This window comes from Humulus lupulus, chromosome 7 (assembly GCF_963169125.1).
Source record: "Humulus lupulus chromosome 7, drHumLupu1.1, whole genome shotgun sequence".
Lineage (NCBI taxonomy): Eukaryota > Viridiplantae > Streptophyta > Magnoliopsida > Rosales > Cannabaceae > Humulus > Humulus lupulus.
Window position 1 is genome coordinate 191,410,415 of NC_084799.1, and position 19,260 is coordinate 191,429,674.

At 34.9% G+C, this 19,260-nt stretch overlaps 2 protein-coding genes across 2 annotated transcripts; both read left to right on the forward strand.

The window, feature by feature from the left end:
• Window positions 1-4,386: 4,386 nt before the first annotated feature.
• On the forward strand, window positions 4,387-6,699 carry LOC133790061 (ubiquitin C-terminal hydrolase 13-like). Its single transcript, XM_062227651.1, has 6 exons — window positions 4,387-4,956; window positions 5,067-5,196; window positions 5,302-5,468; window positions 5,572-5,854; window positions 5,956-6,116; window positions 6,219-6,699. Exons 1-6 carry the CDS (start codon window positions 4,947-4,949, stop codon window positions 6,407-6,409), a joined length of 942 nt encoding a protein of 313 aa, XP_062083635.1. The 5' UTR covers window positions 4,387-4,946; the 3' UTR covers window positions 6,410-6,699.
• Window positions 6,700-15,489: 8,790 nt separating this feature from the next.
• On the forward strand, window positions 15,490-16,869 carry LOC133792486 (uncharacterized). Its single transcript, XM_062230394.1, has one exon. The coding sequence runs from the start codon at window positions 15,490-15,492 to the stop codon at window positions 16,867-16,869; it is 1,380 nt and encodes a 459-aa protein (XP_062086378.1).
• The last annotated feature ends 2,391 nt before the right edge of the window (window positions 16,870-19,260 follow it).

Consider the following 19,260-nt stretch of genomic DNA (forward strand, 5'->3'; position numbering starts at 1 on the left):
AACACACGAAGAGTTCTGACACGTAAGGCGGGGTTACCGAAGAGTCGTTCGCTCAAAAGTTTATTTATTGCTCGTAATAAATAAACTTGGGGGCAAATGTTATCCAAAAAATTTTCATTGATGACGTGGAAAGTGATCCCTGGACACGTGGCTAACACCTGGAATAGCTCTACTAGGGTATCGACCAGAGGACGCATTAGAAGCAGTAAGCAGCCCAGTCTTACCTGCGACCAGTCTGGTCGATGGTTCTGCATGCAAAGTAACATTACTGTGAAGATCTTTGTAAATCCCGAATTTAACTCACACAATCTCCTGAGTATCCGATTATTCAGGAGAGAATATCTGTAACGATCTTATGTAATCCCCCTTGAGCCTATAAATAGAAAAAGAGAGCTCAAGGAAGGGACCTTTTGGCTTTGGAATTATTTGAGATTAGAGTAATTCTCCTTGGAATATTGTATTGTTCTTCAGAGGTTAGTGAAACTCATTGAACCCTTGTTCTTTGATCACTTCTTTGATTCTTATATCAATAACAGTCTAAGTGAACGTAGGTCATTACCAAATCCTGGGGCCGAACCACTATAAAATATCGTGTTCTTATTACTTTTCGTCATTTGATTCTTGTCAACATATTCATTCACATCAAGCATATTCCGACTCCGTGTTAGTTGACCAAAATCTTGGTCAACGGGACTATTAATTGCAAGTGGTACATACATTATCTTCTTTCTTGTTTTAGTATTATTAAACTTTTGTTAGAGGGGTTTAAATATCTTAAATATTCATCCACAGTGAAGTAGGTTCTGAGATTAAAATTGTGTGTTTCGGTGATAACAGAAGGTTGAGAACTGTGTGTTTTAGTGAAGTAGGTTCTGGAAAATTTGTTTGTGTGCTGTGGAGCTATAAGGAAGAAACATATTGTGTGTTGTTTGAATTTTTTGACTTTTTGTTCACAGATAGTTAGATCACTATTATAGGGGAAATGCTGCTCGATTTTGTCTAGAATTATGTATTTTATTATTCTATTATTATATTTGTATTGTGTTGTGCTTATTCGATTGGATTTGATTAGATTGACAGATGGTTAGGTTACTAATATAGGGGAAATGCTGCCCAATTTTTCGTATGCTTATTTAGTTTTTTTTTTTTTTTAAATTTTCCATAGACATAGGAGATGATATGGATAGAAAATGGATGTCAGCGAATATGTTATCCGTTGAATATAAAAACGGGGTCAACCTTTTTCTGACTAGTCTACAAAACATCCTGAGATTCCAAATAATATAGAAATTGTGCAACCTAAAGTAACTAACTATAACTTCAATTATTTTGAAAATCTATAGTTGAATTTTACTAATATTATCTATATTAAGTATTTTTATTTAAATATTAGTGTCCACACCAATCAGACAATGTGGCATTTGGATATTATGTGATGAGGATGTTGAAGGATTACATTGAACATCCACGACCTGGACATTACTTGAAGAAAGAGGTATGTATATAATTTTATACAAAGTTAACAATTTATTTATTATTAAATTATATATAATCAAATAATAATTAACTAATATATTTTACTTTGTAGCTAAACACTGCGCCATATAAACCAGCACATATTAATGAAATGTGACAACACTGGGCGAACCATATGCTACCGATAATTCAAAGTTATCGTCCCACATATTAGGTTTTTTTTTTACTTTTTATTTCTTACTATATGTCTAGCTAGCTAGAGTAATATTTGTTAATTTTGTATGTTTAACAACAAATATTACATTTTTGTATATTTAGTTAGCAAAAATATATTATATACACATTTCTGTTTTATTAATGAAAATTCACAATTTAAATTTGCATATGATTTAGATTTTTAAATTAATATATTTAATTATATTAAAAAAAATAATATATTTAATTCTATTTCAAAAAATATATATATTTAATTCTATTAATTAATATACTGAAAAATAATTATTTAATTTTTTTTTTTTTTAAAATACAAAAACCTATGATGACTCCTAGGGGGAGACGTTGAATGTCTACAAAGTCTCCCCATGGGAGACGTCATAGGTACCTACAATGTCTCCCATGGGGAGACTTTGTAGACAATCAATGTCTCCCCCTGGGAGTCATCATAGGGTGTACACGTACACCCTATGATGACTCCCAGGGGGAGACATTAAATGTCTATAAAGTCTCCCCATGGGAGTCATCATAGGGCCACTTTAGATGGCTCCTGCAACAACGTCTCCCCTAGGGCGAGACATTAAATGTCTATAATGTCTCCCCCATGTAGCCATTAAATGTCTATTTTGTTGTAGTGTGAGTGGACACATGACCTACCTATGATGACAAAGAGACTAGGTCATGAAGCAACAACATGCACAATTCATGGTCACTATGGCTCTCAACAGTATAACCAAAAGCATGTAAACATGAATAACAAGAAACATATTCCCTTAAATTTTAGAAAAATTGAGCAGCATAACAACTGCATTTGAATAAAATCCAAAAATCATAACATGCATCAATATGTATACGAAAATATAACTGGCACACAGTGCCCTCAAAACAATCCAGAAAACACATGCAGTTTAAGTTTTCCATTTTTCAAACATTTTATAAACATCAAAATTTGAAATATGTTTAATGAAATTCAATACAAATAAAATAAGTCCAATAATCAAGTTGAGTACGTACCTCCTTAGAATTGTCAATCTGAGTCCAAAGTGACACTCATAAGCTCAACGATGATCCTAGAGTGATTTAATCCAATTTTAATATCACATTTTTCCTACGCCAAAATATCGCCGGAGAAACATGGCGAGTTGATAGAAATGGTTTAGTGGGCTTTGTTCCTCTCTCCACACTGGTTCCAATGGTGCCAACCACTCGTCGAGAGGTGGTTGCAGTTGGCCGGAAAATGCAATCAAAGTTTTGACGACAAAACTTTGACACCTCCGTTTGTGTGCGTCTTAACTCCGATGACCTTGAGATTTTGGGGATGAGGTCATCGCCGACCACTTATGTTCCAGCCCCAGTGCGTGGTGGCAATGGAAGCTCTGGTGGTGGCTGGGCTTAAGCTTGTCGTGGCTTTCGTGGAAGAGGAAAAAGGAAGGAAAGAAAAGACAATAGAAAAGAAGAAGAAGAAGAAGAAGAAAGAAGAAGGGTCGGGGGAGAAGAAAAAGGGAAAAAAGAATGTAAATATAAAAGGAAGTGAGTCCCACCACTTATATATTAAAATTTAATAAATTTTTTTCTTTTTGACTTTTCAATTTGAAAAGTCATTAAGTTTTACAGTGCTGACCATCTAAGTTATAGAAATTATAAATTTTGACCTGCGTTAGGGCGTGGGACATGACACCTTCATGCTATGTACATTATGATATTACAACAAGATAAAAAAAAGAGACCATTTTTGTGCGTGCATCCAACAATGTGAAAAACTTCATTTTAGAATTGCCGATGCGTAAATATAAAGACTACTAACATTTAGTCCAAACTCTGATTTTACATCGAAGGGTTAAGCCAATAAAATTTTGAAAGATAAAAAAAGGATCATAGCAAAGCTGACTATGGACTACTATGTAACCTTATTATATATATATATATATATCTTCTATATAATAAGTGTGTAGATAATGTAAATTTTTTATTTTAATGGATTTTTTATTTTTTAATGTTAACTTTAATGGAATATTCTTATATTTAATAGAATATTCTTATATTTAACGGTAGTTTGTAAACACTTAAACTTAAATAAAATAAAATAAATAATTAAAGATTAAAATAGGATATTTTTAGATAATTTACCATGATAATTATTTAAAAATAATAAATAATTAAATAAATTAAAATAAGATATTTTTGAGATATTTTATAATAATAATTATTTAAAAATAATAAATAATTAAACAAATTAAAATATGATATTTTTGAGATATTTTATAATGATAATTATTTAAAAATAATAAAATCATACGTTTTATAACTTAAATAAAATTTAATTAAACTTAAACTCACTTATTAGAATAATATCATATTAAAAATATAATATAATCTACTGTTAATTAGTAACAAATTATTTATAAAAAAAAAACTAGCAAGAAACTTAAATTTAAAATCAATATATAATATTTAATATTACATTAAACATATAATATATAATCTTTTGTAATCACTCTCAAATTCAAAAACTAGAACAAACATAAAGCTAAACAAAAATAAATAAATTATATAAATAAAATTAAGCAAACGTGCAAATATACACGTTGTTGGAATCTAGTATGTATAATACATATGAAGATACATCAATTCCAGCTTCACATTTCAACATACAAAACTATATTAAAGCTAAAGTTAGTCCTTAAATAACAATAAAAAAAAATCCTAAAAAATAGCCAAAATCAAGAAAGTAGAATTTTGATAGACCCCAATAATTTTTAGAGTGTAAAAACTAGTTTGGAAAGTCACGTTACACTCTTTTATGTACATTTCAATTGTGACTATTTAAATTCTAAAGGACAGTGGAGAGGGATAAATGGTCGCTCTAGCTACCATAGTACTTCATAGAGCAGTAGAGAATATTATGATTACAATTAATAAAAAAGGCTGCTATATATTCCTTTCTTGAAAATATATATGTGCTGATATTCGACATTGGTCCTTGAAAGAAAACACTTCAACTTCCGAAATAGAAGTGATCCAGGCTGCTATATATTCCTTTCTTGAAAATATATATGGGATAATATTCGTCATTGGTCCTTCAAAGAAAACACTTCAACTTCCGAAATAGAAGTGATCCATGCCTTCTTCCGAAATAAAGTCAGGCCATTCCTTCAACTTCTTCTGCTCACTGGATTCTCTCCCTTCCATCGACAACTCTCTGAAAGAAAAAAAACCTTCTTAATTATATCTGCTTTCCCCTCTATCATCGATCAGTCATGGACACTGGTATATACAACATATTATTATAAATCACTAAACTGAAATCATATATTGTTTTTCTTACGTACGTTATTTCTTTTTGTGATATAAATTTGTGCTGTGTAATTGTTGCGTAGAAATTTCAAGATCTACAAGACGTGTTCCACCAGCTCACTATTTGTTGAAAGTTCAGTCGTACAGCTTGCTATCAAACTCATCAAATGGAAAATACGATAGTTCACCTTTTGAGGCTGGGGGCTACAAATGGTAATTACGAATAAGCTTATTCATTCATTTCTTAAATCAATACATAGCCATTGTACAACTAAAAATTGTTTTTTATGTTTATGTGTATTCTGCGTTGCAACACAGGAGATTGTCATTTTATCCAAATGGAGACAAAAGGTTCAATACTAACAACGACCACATATCTCTCTACTTGACAATATGTGAGACGGGTTTTCTTTCTAGTGAAGTAAATGTCATCTTCATATTGTTTGTGTATAATCATATGCACGGTAATTACTTAACCGTCCAAGGTGGGTATGTTTATTGTTTATCTGTATTTCATTACTATATATATATATATATTTTGTATAGTTATATATACATGTGTGCTTATGAAGTGATAATTGTTTGTAGCTATGAGGCGTTTCCATGAGATGAAGAAGGAATGGGGTTTTGAACAACTAGAGTCACTCAAAAATTTCAAAGATTTATCCAAAGGATATCTTTTTAACGACTCTTGTGTATTTGGGGCTGAGGTTTTCGTCATAAATCAGACTACTCCCAACTCCGAATCTCTTTCTGTATTTAAAGATGAAGAAATAAGTAATCCTACTTACCGTTGGGAGATTAAGGAGTTGTCCAAGATGGACAAATCTTATTACTATTCTCAAGAGTTTAGTTCTGGAGGAGCAAAGTGGTAAGGCTCATTCAATTTCTTTGTTAGTTTTGCTTTGTATTTTTGGTTCAAATTCTCTTAATTAGTTGTTTGGTTTTTTCTTTTATTCAATTCAATTCTAGGTATTTATGGATATATCCGGAAGGTAGCGGAAATAGAAACGGAAAATCATTTTCAATGTATTTAATGTTAGCAGATGGTAGCGCTCTAAGCAACTCGATTTATGCTGAATGCTGTCTACGAGTAATTGACCAAGTCAATTCTAAACACAGAGAGCGTTCAGGTCATCATCATCATTTTAAATTGAGTAGCTCATAAAACAATGCTATTTTTCTATCTAAATTATTAATTTTCATGTATTTCTTTTACTTTTCGTGTTCTGTAGTCGATTATTGGTTTAGTCGTGGTGGAAGTGGTAGGGGTTACGGCAACTTTATGTTAATAGAAGATCTTTATAAATCTTCGAATGGTTACGTTGTGAAGGATACTTTAATTCTGGAAGTTGAGTTCTTGGTCATCTCACAAACTGAAACTTCTGCCAAACCCCTGGAGTTCAAGACAGCCAAGACAAAATAGTTTTTAATCTTCTGTTTATTTTCTAGTATTTAATATTTATTTTTTTTAAAAAAAGAATATTTTCCATTTAGTAGAGTTTGCCTTTGCATGTTATGACATCTTAATTAATTATAATTATAATTTTATGTTAGATTTTTGTAGCTTGTTATTCCAACTACAATCTCAAGTACTTCTAAAACTCTACTAAATGTCATAAACATTTTCCATTTAGAAGAGTTTGCCGTTGCATGTTATGACATCTTAATTAATTATAATTACAATTTTATGAAACCATTGTTATTCCACTTTCTCATCGTTGCTCATATTTAATGTTTTGGGGTGTGAGGTTTTGTTGGTTTTTATTATTAAAGATCTTGAAATTATCTTTCAGAAACACGTAGCGTATTTATGTACATATTTAAATGAGGAGATTTTAAATAGCAATTATATCTCTAACTTTATAGATGCATGTAAATTGGATTAAAATGTTTGTATAAGCTTTAATTTTTGCTCACATTTTTATGGGTTTATGTGAGACATTTTAAAAAAAAGTTATGTGTACTTGCATGAAGTTTATGACGTTTTGAAACAAGAACAAATTTCTTGAAATCTTGCTAATAATACTAGATAATTTTGGAATACTGCTTGGCAATTTTTTTTTTATTAATTTACAATAAATAATATTTTAATAAAAATAAGTCATTGCTAAAACACTCTAACGGTGAGGAATTTTTCTAGCGACGATCTTCTAGAACCCCAAGAAGTCATTGCTAAAAGTCCCCATATAAGAGTTTTAATGACTACATATGTTAGATAAAAAATGAGAGAAACTTTGGTAATGGAAAATATCAGCTCAATAGAGGCTGTTGTGTACTGTTCTATTTATACTGATGTTTGTACAAAAAAATATGACCTAAGGCCATTGAGATTGTTACACGTGGTAAGAAAAATCAAGCACAAAAATAAAGGCAATTAATAAATTACACATCAACTTAACAAACTCTGTTATTAACATAGTATTACAGTAACTAATCTTTATATTTTAACACCACCCCTCAAACGAGTAGGTGTAGAAACCACTCCGAGTTTGCTGATTAGGTAGTTGAAACGGGATTGTGAAAGACTCTTAGTTAAGTTGTCAGCGAGTTGATCATGAGAAGGGATGTAACGCACTTCAATATGTTTCTGCAGCACTTTATCTCTGACAAAATGTACATCTATCTCGATGTGTTTCGTTCTAGCATGGTAGACGGGATTTGCTGCAAGTGCATTAACACTCATATTATCACACCAGATAATAGGAACTGCTGTCATTTTGAATCTCATTTCTCTTAGTAAACCTTGCAACCAAGTGATTTCAGCAGCTAGGTGGGCAAGCGCTCTATATTCAGACTCCGTACTTGATCTAGCAACAACACTTTGTTTCTTAGATGACCAAGAGATAAGAGAATTACCAAGAAATACACAGTAACCAGCAACAGATCTACGATCATCTGGGCAACAAGCCCAATCCGCATCACAGTAGCCTAAGAGGTTTAATTGGTCTGATGGTGCAATGTGAATACCATAGTCCATTGTACCGTTGAGGTACCTCAAGATCCGTTTTGCTGCGCTCCAGTGGACATTTGTTGGAGGCTTTAGGAACTGGCTGAGCTTATTCACATCAAATGATATGTCTGGTCTCGTGTGACTTAAGTACTGCAGGGCACCTATTACACTCCTATAGGTAGTGGGACAAACCAGTTGCTCTCCATCATTTAGAGACAATGGTTTTCCAACTGTCATAGGTGTAGAACTTAGCTTGATGTTGGCCATTTTATGTTTTTGCAGCAGCTCTCCAATGTAATTTCTTTGGGACAGAAACATTCCAGTTGTGTCTCTGAAAACCTCTATCCCAAGGAAAAAATTAAGTGGCCCGAGATCTTTAAGTGAAAATTGTTTGTTCAGTTTTGTTATGAAGGCTTGAAGTTCTTGTGCACTATTGCCAATAACTATGATATCATCTACATAAATGAGTACCATGATTACAAAGTGAGTGTGCTTTAGCATGAAGAATGATGAATCAGATTTGGAATTTTCAAATTTCCATTCCAGTAGAGTGTTTTTGAGCTGATCATACCAGGCACGAGGTGCCTGCTTCAGGCCATAAATAGATTTCTGTAGCTTGCATACATAAGATGGCTTCTCTTTGTCTTCAAACCCCCGAGGTTGTGCCATATACACATCCTCTTCCAAGGTTCCATTTAAGAATGCGTTGTTTATGTCCAGTTGCTTTACCTCCCAACCATGCGAGCTGCAATGGTTAGAGCAACCCTCACTGTTGATGCCTTGATAACTGGACTAAATGTTTCACCAAAGTCCACACCAGGTCTTTGAAGAAAACCCTTGGCTACTAATCGTGCTTTAAAACGCTGAAAAGACCCATCAGCATTGAGCTTTATCTTGTAAACCCATTTGTTGTCAATTATATTGTAACTTGGGTGAGGAGGAACAAGGACCCAAGTCTTGTTTTTCTTCAATGCCACGCACTCAACAGACATTGCATTATTCCACCCCTCATGTTGAAGTGCCTCTTCAATAGAAGAGGGTTCATGAATTGAGAGATCAAACCCAGATTTGCCAAGAAACACTTTTGGTTTGAACACCCCTGCCTTAGCTCAAGTGATCATCGGGTGAGAAGGCAGTGGTACTGGTGCTGGTGCTGTTTCTTTGCTTGATTCAGGTGACATTTCTGCTGCATTGGGACTGTCTTGATACAACAATGGTGAGGTTTGTTGAGCAGTATGTAAGTCGCTAACAGGTGAGAAGGAAGGTACCTCAGTTGTGTCATGTGGAGATGATGATGCTACAGCAGTTGGAACACCTGAATCATGTGGTCCAGAAGGAGAATTTTCTGATGAGGAAGAACTGTTTGAACTGGTGTTGGGTGTGGAAACACTTTCTGAAGGTAGAACAAACCAAGAGTGAGGAGCTGTCAAAGTAACAACTTGTTCCTTTTGATAATTTTTTAAGAAACCAGTTTCAAAGGGAAATTCATGTTCATTGAACACTACATGTCTAGAGAAGTAAATTCTCCCATGTGGACTGAGACATTTATACCCTTTATGGACAGTGCTATACCCCAAGTTAACACATTTGATAGAATGGAACTCAAACTTATGAGATTGATAGGTTCTAAGATAAGGAAAGCAAGCTACACCAAAGACCTTTAAGAAATTATAATCTGATGTCCTAGAGTAAACCATTTCATAAGGAGATTTACCTTGAAGAACAGGGGTTGGCAACCGATTTATGAGAAATACAGCAGATTGGAAAGCTTCTGTCCAATATTTTAAGGGCATGTGAGCTTGTGCAAGAAGAATGAGACCCATTTCGACAATGTATCGATGTTTTCTCTCAGCTCTTCCGTTTTGTTCAGAGGTGTGTGGACATGAGTGTTCAAAGACAATACCACTATCATTGAAAAGTTGATTGAAGGCTTGGTATTTTCCTCCAGAATCTGTTCTGAGATTTTTTATTTTAGTATTAAATTGGGTCTCTACCATAGCCTTAAATTGAGTAAAAACAGTTAGAGCATCAGATTTAAGTTTAAGTGGATATAGCCAAGTATATCGGCTATAATCATCTATGAAGTGGATATAAAACTTATAGTTTGAGTGAGATGCAATGGGTGAGGGTCCCCACAAATCAGTATGTATAAATTCAAGATAAGAAGATGCTCTACTATTTGAATTTTTAAAAGGCAAAGCATGGGATTTCCCATATTGACAAGCATCACAAAAACTTTGTTCTTCATTAGCTTTGATTTTTACATTGGAATTTTTAAGAACTTGATTTAACACTACAGTAGATGGATGTCCAAGCCTACAATGCCTGACATCCTTTAGGGAATTCTTAGACACACTAGGAGTAGACTGAGAGACTCTTGACACAGCTGTATAGACACTTTTGGAAGCAGAGGCTGACTTGGAATTTTCTGATGTGAGATTGAAACGATATAGACCATCTTTAAGTGTTCCTTGTAGCACCACCATCCCCGTTTGAAGATCCTTCACACAACAAAAAGTGGAGAAAAACTCAATTGAAACATTATTGTCAACAGTAAGTTTAGAAACACTCACTAGATTTTTTGCAATCTGAGGTACATGAAGCAAATCATTTAGAGCTAAGTGTGAGTTCAAGATGCCTTTACCAACATGTTTTATAGGTAATTGACTTCCATCACCAATGACTATTTTTTCCTTACCAGCATAATCATTCTTGGGGTTGAGTTTTTCTCCATCAGCTGTCAAATGATTGCTAGCACCACTGTCCACATACCAGCTATCATCATTTATCATCTCTGGTGTAGCAACCAAGGCTGAGTACTGTTGTTGCTTGTCTTGCTTTCCATCAACATTAGGTTGGTGTCCCATGTATGACTCATCATACCTATTATAACAATAAGCCGCAAAATGACCATACTTCCCACAAACCTGGCAAGTAGGTCTTGAATTGTTTCCTCTGCCTCGACCACGATTTCCTCCACCATGGTTTGACCCACCATTATACCCTCTGCCTCCTCCATGATTGTTTCCAGATGGGGGTTTTCTTGGGTATCCAGAACCAGTTGGTTTTTGAGCCAAACTAGCAGATGGAGGTGAAGTAGGAGTGTTCAGCAACTTGTTTTGATATGAAACAACACCTAGTCTCTCCAGACGATTGTCAAAACTTAGCAGAATACTCTGTAGTTCCTACCAAGTAATATGTTCTCAAGCCTCTATTTGAACAACAATTGATAGATACTCTATATCTAAACCAGAAATGACATTAGAAACAAGCAATTTCTCAGGATATGGATCACCTGCAATGGCAAGAGAATCTGCCCACATTCTCTTTTGCCTGAGATAATCCACCATAGACTGAGATCCTTTCCTCACCGACTGAATCTTGTTCCTCAAATCATCAACATTAGCTCTAGAATGAGCTCCATACAACTCTTCCAAAGAAGACCAAAGTGAAGCTGATGTTTGGCAACTCATCACTTCAGATGTAATGTTCTCGGACATCGATCCATACAACCAGCCCATTAAGAGCTGATCGTGAGTGATCCAGACTTCAAAATCGGGGTTAGGCCTTAGACCAACTTCAGGAGCTCCTTCAGCTCCAACATCTGCTGTTATGAATTCAGGTGGACATGGTTTCTGTCCAGTAAGATAGCCATCGAGTCTGTGGCCTCGAATGATGGTAGAAACCATCGTTTTCCACAACGAATAGTTGTGTCTCTCCAGCTTCAAAGTGAAAGGCTGGCTAAGCGTGCTACTAAAAGGTGTAGCGATTGGTTGTGCAGGACCGGTACTGGCTAAGATCTGCAAACCATTGTTTGTAGCAGAGGGAGCAGCTGCAATTATCGTCTGAGCATTGTTCCCTGGAGTCTGGCTATCTCTTGTCGACATGATTCTGGCGTGGGCTAAGAACCTGGCTCTGATACCAAGATAAAAAATGAGAGAAACTTTGGTAATGGAAAATATCAGCTCAACAGAGGCTGTTGTGTACTGTTCTATTTATACTGATGTTTGTACAAAAGAATATGACCTAAGGCCATTGAGATTGTTACACGTGGTAAGAAGAATCAAGCACAAAAATAAAGGCAAGTAATAAATTACACATCATCTTAACAAACTCTATTATTAACATAGTATTATAGTAACTAATCTTTATATTTTAACAATTGTTAAAATACTCTAACGATGACAACATGAATTTTTCATCGCTAACGACTGCATAAATTTCGCCCTTTACAAAACGAAAGGATCTATCTTCTTCGGCGTTTGATCTTTTTGGGTAGGAGTTATATGTTTTGATTTTGTTTTTCATTTTTCAAGCTTGGGTAAGGTTGATGAATGTGTTTTATTTTCTTGACGTCTTGGCATGAATAATCGATATAGGTATGTAATTGTTATGGCTTGAGAAATTTTGAAGCTTGGTATATCATATTAATGTTCATGTAATAAATCAGATTAATTTTTATTTTATTTTATTTCATTTTCTGGAATTTAATTGAATATGTGTATTTATTGTCTAGAAATTTAAAATAATATTTAGGAAATGCCATTTTAATTATAAAGAAGTGTGAGTGGATTGCTTAGAATGAAGCTTTGGTTTTTTATTTTTATTTTTTAGTGTAAAATAAATATTAAGTTAATAGGTAACTATTAAGAGTTATTTGTGAATTATTGAAGGTATAAAGGGTGTGCAAATGGCTTAAGAGTGCATTAACCACATAAAATGTCAAAGATGACATCAAGCAATTCAGCCACTTGGTATTTTTTGAGGGAGTTGTTTTGGTAATAGATTACAGAGTGCGCAGCACAATAGGTCAATAACAAAAAACTATGTTACTTAAAACAGCTTTTAAATAACAGATTGATTAATATAAATACATTAATTCAAACACACATAGAAGAAGAAGAAGCAACCTACCACTTGAACTTATCAACAAATTAATCTGAATCACATTTGGTAGATATCCACATCAATTGAACCAAGTTGAAAACCCAACAAGGTATATCAAAAAAAAAAAATGAGGAAGATCCCATGGACCAACTCATCCCTTGCCTAAGTCCATCACAACTTGACGCAACCCCCATCACAACACCTTCATCGTCGAATACAAAGAGAGCCTAAGCCCTGAAATCCCAGTTGCCTCCCTTCACAATGTATCAACCTATCACTAACACTCCTTCATCAAAGGCGAAGCCTGAGCTTCCAGCCTCGACAGCGAAGAACCAAATGCCACCCAACTCGATAGAGCCAAACTCGGTGTTCCAGAAAGCTTAGAAACCTTGACACCCCATCTGCTTCCCTACATAGGTTTAACGAATGACATATATCTAAGAGGTGTGACCTCCACCGCCTTGAATTACAAGATATGTGGCTCCACTAGAGGTCGATCAAAGTGCAAAATTAATCATGGTTATTTTTAATTAATTAATAAAAATTAAGGGTATTTTAGTCTTATTTGAATTTGTTTTGGGAAACTCTATGAAATGACCCTATTTTATAGGGTAATACTAACTCTAACCCCACATTAATGTTTCTCATATTTCTAACCTTATACCCATATGAAAAGACTAACTTGCCCTTATTAACATTAGGCTTCTTCCTCCCTTTTTTTCCCTTCCCATTTCGTCTTCAGCCCCTTCTCTCTCTTCCTTCTCTCTCATAAAGAGAACAAACACTCTTCCTTCTCCCTCTCTCTCAAATCATCATCAAAGAGAAATCATCACAATTTTTCTTCTCATGAAGCTTTGGAAAGTGATGTAATCTATCATAATTTTTTTTTCTTCTCACCCAAGTTGAAGAAGATTGAAGATTCTCCCAAACTTGAAGAAGTTTGAACATTTGATTTGATAATGAGTAAGTTGTTATTTATTTGAAGGTTATGGGTCTTGTGTAATAGTTTAAATAGAATTTTGGAACTACTATACACTAAAAAATCTGTGAAAAGAAATAATTTTATGTTGAGATGACGAATTTTCAAATGATTTTCGTGATTTAGGTCACTGCGTTCACACTTTGTTCACACATTATTCACACTTTGTTCACACATGATTCATACTTGGTTCACATTTTCGCAATTTAGGTCACTGCGTTCACACTTTATTTACAATTTGTTCACACATGATTCATACTTGGTTCACAAGTACTTCACACATGATTCACATTTGGTTCACATATGATTCACATTTGGTTCACATAAGATTCACACTTGGTTCACACATGATTCACACTTGGTTCACATATGGTTCACACACGATTCACACTTGGTTCACACACAGTTCAATGATTTCCACGATTTAGGTCACTGTGTTCACACATTGTTCAAACGAGTTCACACATTATTCACACATACTTCACACATGATTCACATATGGTTTACACATTGTTCACACATGCATGCTTCACACTTGGTTCACACACAGTTCACACACGTTTCACACTTGGTTCACACATGTTTCACACATTTATTTCTTATTTCTTTTGGATAGTTTTACCTAATAACTTTTGGATTTCGAACCTTTTGTCATATGTTATACAGGTCAAACACATATAAATATTGTGGTGTTATATAATGGATCGTGGGAACAAGTTTTGAACGAAGGTTGGTCATTTAGTGTGAATCAAAGCAAGGGTATGAAGGTGCCAAAGACTATCACTTACAATAGTCTTGTTGATCAATTGTATACTTTAATCGGAGCTGAAAAGTCTCGTATTGATCTTGACTTAAATGTAATCTATCATTTTGGAAGTAAGGGTATCCCTCCATCTTTGATTAGTAATGATGATGATGTTGCTTTTTTTCTTGATGAGATAGGAACATCTATCAATCATCGGACACCCCTATGTGTGTCTACTATAGAGAAGAGAAGTAATGATCCTTTGGTTGCTAAAACGCGTGAGTTGTATACTATTCCTCCAGTTGAAACCAAAGTGAATGATGATTTTTGCATTGATGGCAATGAAGAAAGTTGTGATGATGATAATAATGATGCATTAAGCTCAGATGATAATGAAAATATTGATAGGCCTACCTGCAATGATGTACTTGTGAAGCATAATTTACAACAGTCAACCTCCAATGAAGTATTGAAGAGCCATGATTCCTCAAATAATAGAGGTCGTAAAGTAAGACAGGTTGATGAAGATAATCTATGGAGTACTCCACTTTTGTTGAATCAAGGGGAAAAAGGCTCTACTTCAGCCTCAACAGCTCAATTACTGACATCTTCTTCGAGTATCAATTCGTGGGAAATAAAAGAGGGTCAAATATTTGAGAACAAGCAAGAGTTGAAGAGGAAACTCCATCTTTATGCATTAAAGAAAAACTTTGAGTTTAAAGTAAAGAAGTCTGCGATAAATGCAAATGAAGGTTGAGGGCTACAAAATTGGTTAATTCCAATATGTTCGAGGTTCGTAAATTTTTCGGTGAACACACATGCTCATTGGATGTTCGACATAAAGATCACCGTCAGGCATCCCCATGGCTTATTGGACATGTCATAAGGAGAAAATTTGAGGGTGATAATGTTAATTACAAGCCAAGGTCAATTGTAAAAGATATGAGTTTATCATATGGAGTTCATATGAGCTATGCTGAAGCTTGGAGGTGTCGAGAGCATGCATTGGCTCACATAAGAGGTACACCAGAATCATCATTTCAGAAACTTCCCTCATTTCTATACATGATGGAGCAAAAAAATCCTGGAACTGTTACTCATTTGCAGATGGACAATGAAGGTAGGTTCAAATATTGCTTCATGGCCTTAGGTGTTTCTATAATGGGGTTTAAAACATATATTCGCCCAGTTATATGTGTAGATGGAACCTTCTTGACTACACGGTGTGGAGGTACTTTGTTATGTGCCATGGGACAAGATGTTAACAAGCAAATATATCCAATTGCATTTTCAGTAGTTGACTCAGAGAATAATGACTCGTGGTTGTATTTTCTACTGAGGTTGAAGGAAGCGATTGGTGAAGTGGAGAATCTAGTATTCGTGTTTGATAGACATACTAGTATAGCAAGTTCCTTGACTGAAAATTTTCCTGAGGCACACCACGGTGCTTGTATACATCATGTTAGCATGAATATCCGTGCGAAGTTCAAAACTGACCATTTCCATGAAGAATTCTTCCTTGCAGCGAAAGCTTATAGAAAGCGAGAGTTTTTACGTCATTTTGAGAAGATTAAATTCGAAGATCTTGCAATTTCTCAATACTTAGAGAATCAAGTGGGTTTTGAAAAGTGGGCTTGTTCTTTCTTTCCTGGTCATCGATATAATTTAATGACTACAGGTATTGCCGAAAGCTGGAATAATGTCATTGATGAGGCACGTGGGTGGCCAATTACTTGTCTCATGGAATTTATGAGGCACACTTTACAAAAATGGTTTTTCGAGCGTCGAACCGCAGCATCAGCAGCTACAGGTCCTCTTTCCACAGAAGTGGAAGCTGATTTGCGAAAGTTAGCAGACAAGTCCATTACCTCGTTCCCTTTTCCGTCTAGTCAGTATGAAATAATAGTATTGGGCGATGATCTTGATGGAGATGTCGACCTGAGGAGGAAAAAATGTAGTTGTAGAAGATTTGATTTCACAGGTCTTCCTTATGAACACGCTCTAGCTGGTGCTCGAGATCGTGGCAGTAGTCCATATAGTTTATGCTCCAGATTCTACACAGTTGAAGCGTGGTTGTCATCCTATGGTGGATCTGTATATACGTTGGGTAATGAAGAATCTTGGGTGATACCAAATGACATAGGAAGTATGATGATAGCTCCTCCTTTAGTGAAGCAGAAGGCTGGTCGTCCAAAGAAGAAACGACGTTTATCAAAGGGTGAGAAGAATAACAAACAATGTAGATGTAGTAGATGTGGTGTCCTGGGCCACAATCGAGTGACGTGCACCACTGTTTGTCCCCCGCCGTCTAGACATGCTTAGTTTGTACTTTGATTGTTTTACTTTGTACTCTTCAATTGCGGAGTTTGAATTTTTAGATTGGTTCAGTAATACGACTTTTTGTGTTACAGTTTGTTGTTTCAGACACGTAAATCACACATAGTTCACACCTAATTCACACATATTTCACTCACGGTTCACACATAATTGATACCTGGTTCACACTTGATTCACACCTAATTCACACATAGTTCACACCTGATTCACACATATTTCACACGCAATTCACACATAATTGACACCTGGTTCACACTTGATTCACACCTGATTCACACATATTTCAATCCTGATTCACACATATTTCACACGCGGTTCACACATAATTGACATCAGGTTCACACTTAATTCACACCCAATTCACACATAACTTAATAAGATAAAAGTGACAAAAATTTATCCCTTCCACTATTAAGATGAAATAAACGAAGTCATTCAATACCATTTAATGAGATGAAGTTGACATAGTTTCTTCATACATTCAAAAGTAAGATACATATATTTAAATAAAAGACAACTATGGTTGTAAGTTATGGTAAAAAAAATCTAAACAAGTCTTTTTTCTAAAGAAATCCATGTTGTTGTCATTTACTTCGGATAGCGGTTTTTTGGATAGCAAGTACTCCAGATGTTTGATGACATATACCCCACAATCGCCACTGCAAAGGAAATAAAGTTTTTTAATTATTGGAAGACCATAGTGATTATTTACAATATAAATTTGGTTAACAGAGTTATACCTAGTTTTGGTCTGTGGCACTTTTTCTGTGCCAAGTTTTGTGAACTCAAAATGCACTTTCTCTGCTTATAGTTGGACATCTTTCCTATGGCTTAACAGCCCACTAGATTGAATTAGAAATGGTAGCATTTTTCCCCATCTGCTCATTTTATTCTCAAACTCCTTGTTGGAGACCACAGTGATATCAAAGTCATAAGCTTTTATAAGATAGCTTGTCAATGATATCTCTAACAACACCCAATGTGTCCCAAAAAAATTAATCGGGGTAAACACATCGTCAATGTCTTTCCAACTCCTTTTGAAATTGTTATCATCACCTACCAAGTAATCAAGCACTTCTTTTGGCCAAATGTAGCTTGATTTGATTTTCCTCTTGTTGAATTGTTCCCAATGTGGTTCGAAGAACTGTTGGAACATAGAATCTACGATGGTGAATCTTTCGGAGTAAGTCTTCTTGTAAGTGTACACTCGTTCTTTCATCAACACTAAAGCTACATCAATGTGATGCATGCAAAATATTATAAGTATATATACATCACATTCAAATTATTTTTTTTTTTTTTTAAATATTTCAGTAGTCTTACCAGTCCGTCCAGCCATGTACGTGGTGTAAGTAGCTGAATAAACCATTTCGCTGTGCATGAACCAGCCAAAAGAGAAATAGGCTTATCATTCTTTTTTAAACCAATTACCCATTTCTTAAAACGTCTCATTTTCTTTTTGTCATGTGGCTGTAGGGGATTAATTTCACAAGGATCAGTTACAATTGTCTTTGCTTTCTTTTTCTTCCTAGTTGGATCAATAAACTCGGCACCAAAAATTATTTTCGTTGGAACCCTCCTTCTCTTGAATTCCACCCCACTCATATCTTCAGGAGATACCACCTTACAGCTAGGGCTATCTTCTCTAACAACGTGCTCCATAATAAATGTAAGGTGTGGTGAAGCAAGATGCTCATCTGAAACTAAATCCTCATAATCACTACCTTTACGTTGCGAGAGCACCAATTCAATTAGATAATCCAACTTCTCCTCCATTCTTTGTTGGTTACTTTTTAAAGTGTCAATATCAGCTAACAACTTTTCATGGTGGGTGTTAATTGGAGTTGGTATCCCTTTCTGGTCTTGCTCGTGACGATGCCCATCTGCTACATCAGGCTTTGTGGGAGGTTCCTCACGTTCTTCCCTTTCAAACTCCAATTCCACATCATTGTCTACAAAGCTAATAACACGACCCATGAGTAGTTCATCTGGTCCTTGAATAATAGAGTCATGAAATTCTTTCTCTTCGGGTCTTGGATTGAGCGTGGCCTTCACAAGATTCTGCAACAAAATAATAAATTAATAAGGTATAAACATTACTTATAAATCACAAACTCAAATAAAATCTTAACGACTTACACTTTTTTTCTTAAATACACCTTCAATATCTTTCTCTTTCAGCATTTTATACGCTGATCAGCTAAGCATTCTTGGAAAGGCAAGAGGTTGTTGATTAGCAAATGCAGCGAACTTTGTGAAAATTTCATAGGCCCAATATTGCAGAGCAATGGCATAACCATAAATTGTGTACTGAGGTGCTGGTCTTTTTCTCTTTTGCTCAACATTCTTCAAGTATTTATTCCTTAGCCTTTCCAT

Coding starts and splice junctions, on each gene's coding strand:
- LOC133790061 (XM_062227651.1), top strand. Junction 5,855..5,955: donor AGTTCTGGAGGAGCAAAGTG/GTAAGGCTCATT, acceptor ATTCAATTCTAG/GTATTTATGGATATATCCGG. Junction 6,117..6,218: donor TAAACACAGAGAGCGTTCAG/GTCATCATCATC, acceptor CGTGTTCTGTAG/TCGATTATTGGTTTAGTCGT.
- LOC133792486 (XM_062230394.1), top strand. CDS start 15,490: ATGAGTTTATCATATGGAGTTCATATGAGCTATGCTGAAGCTTGGAGG.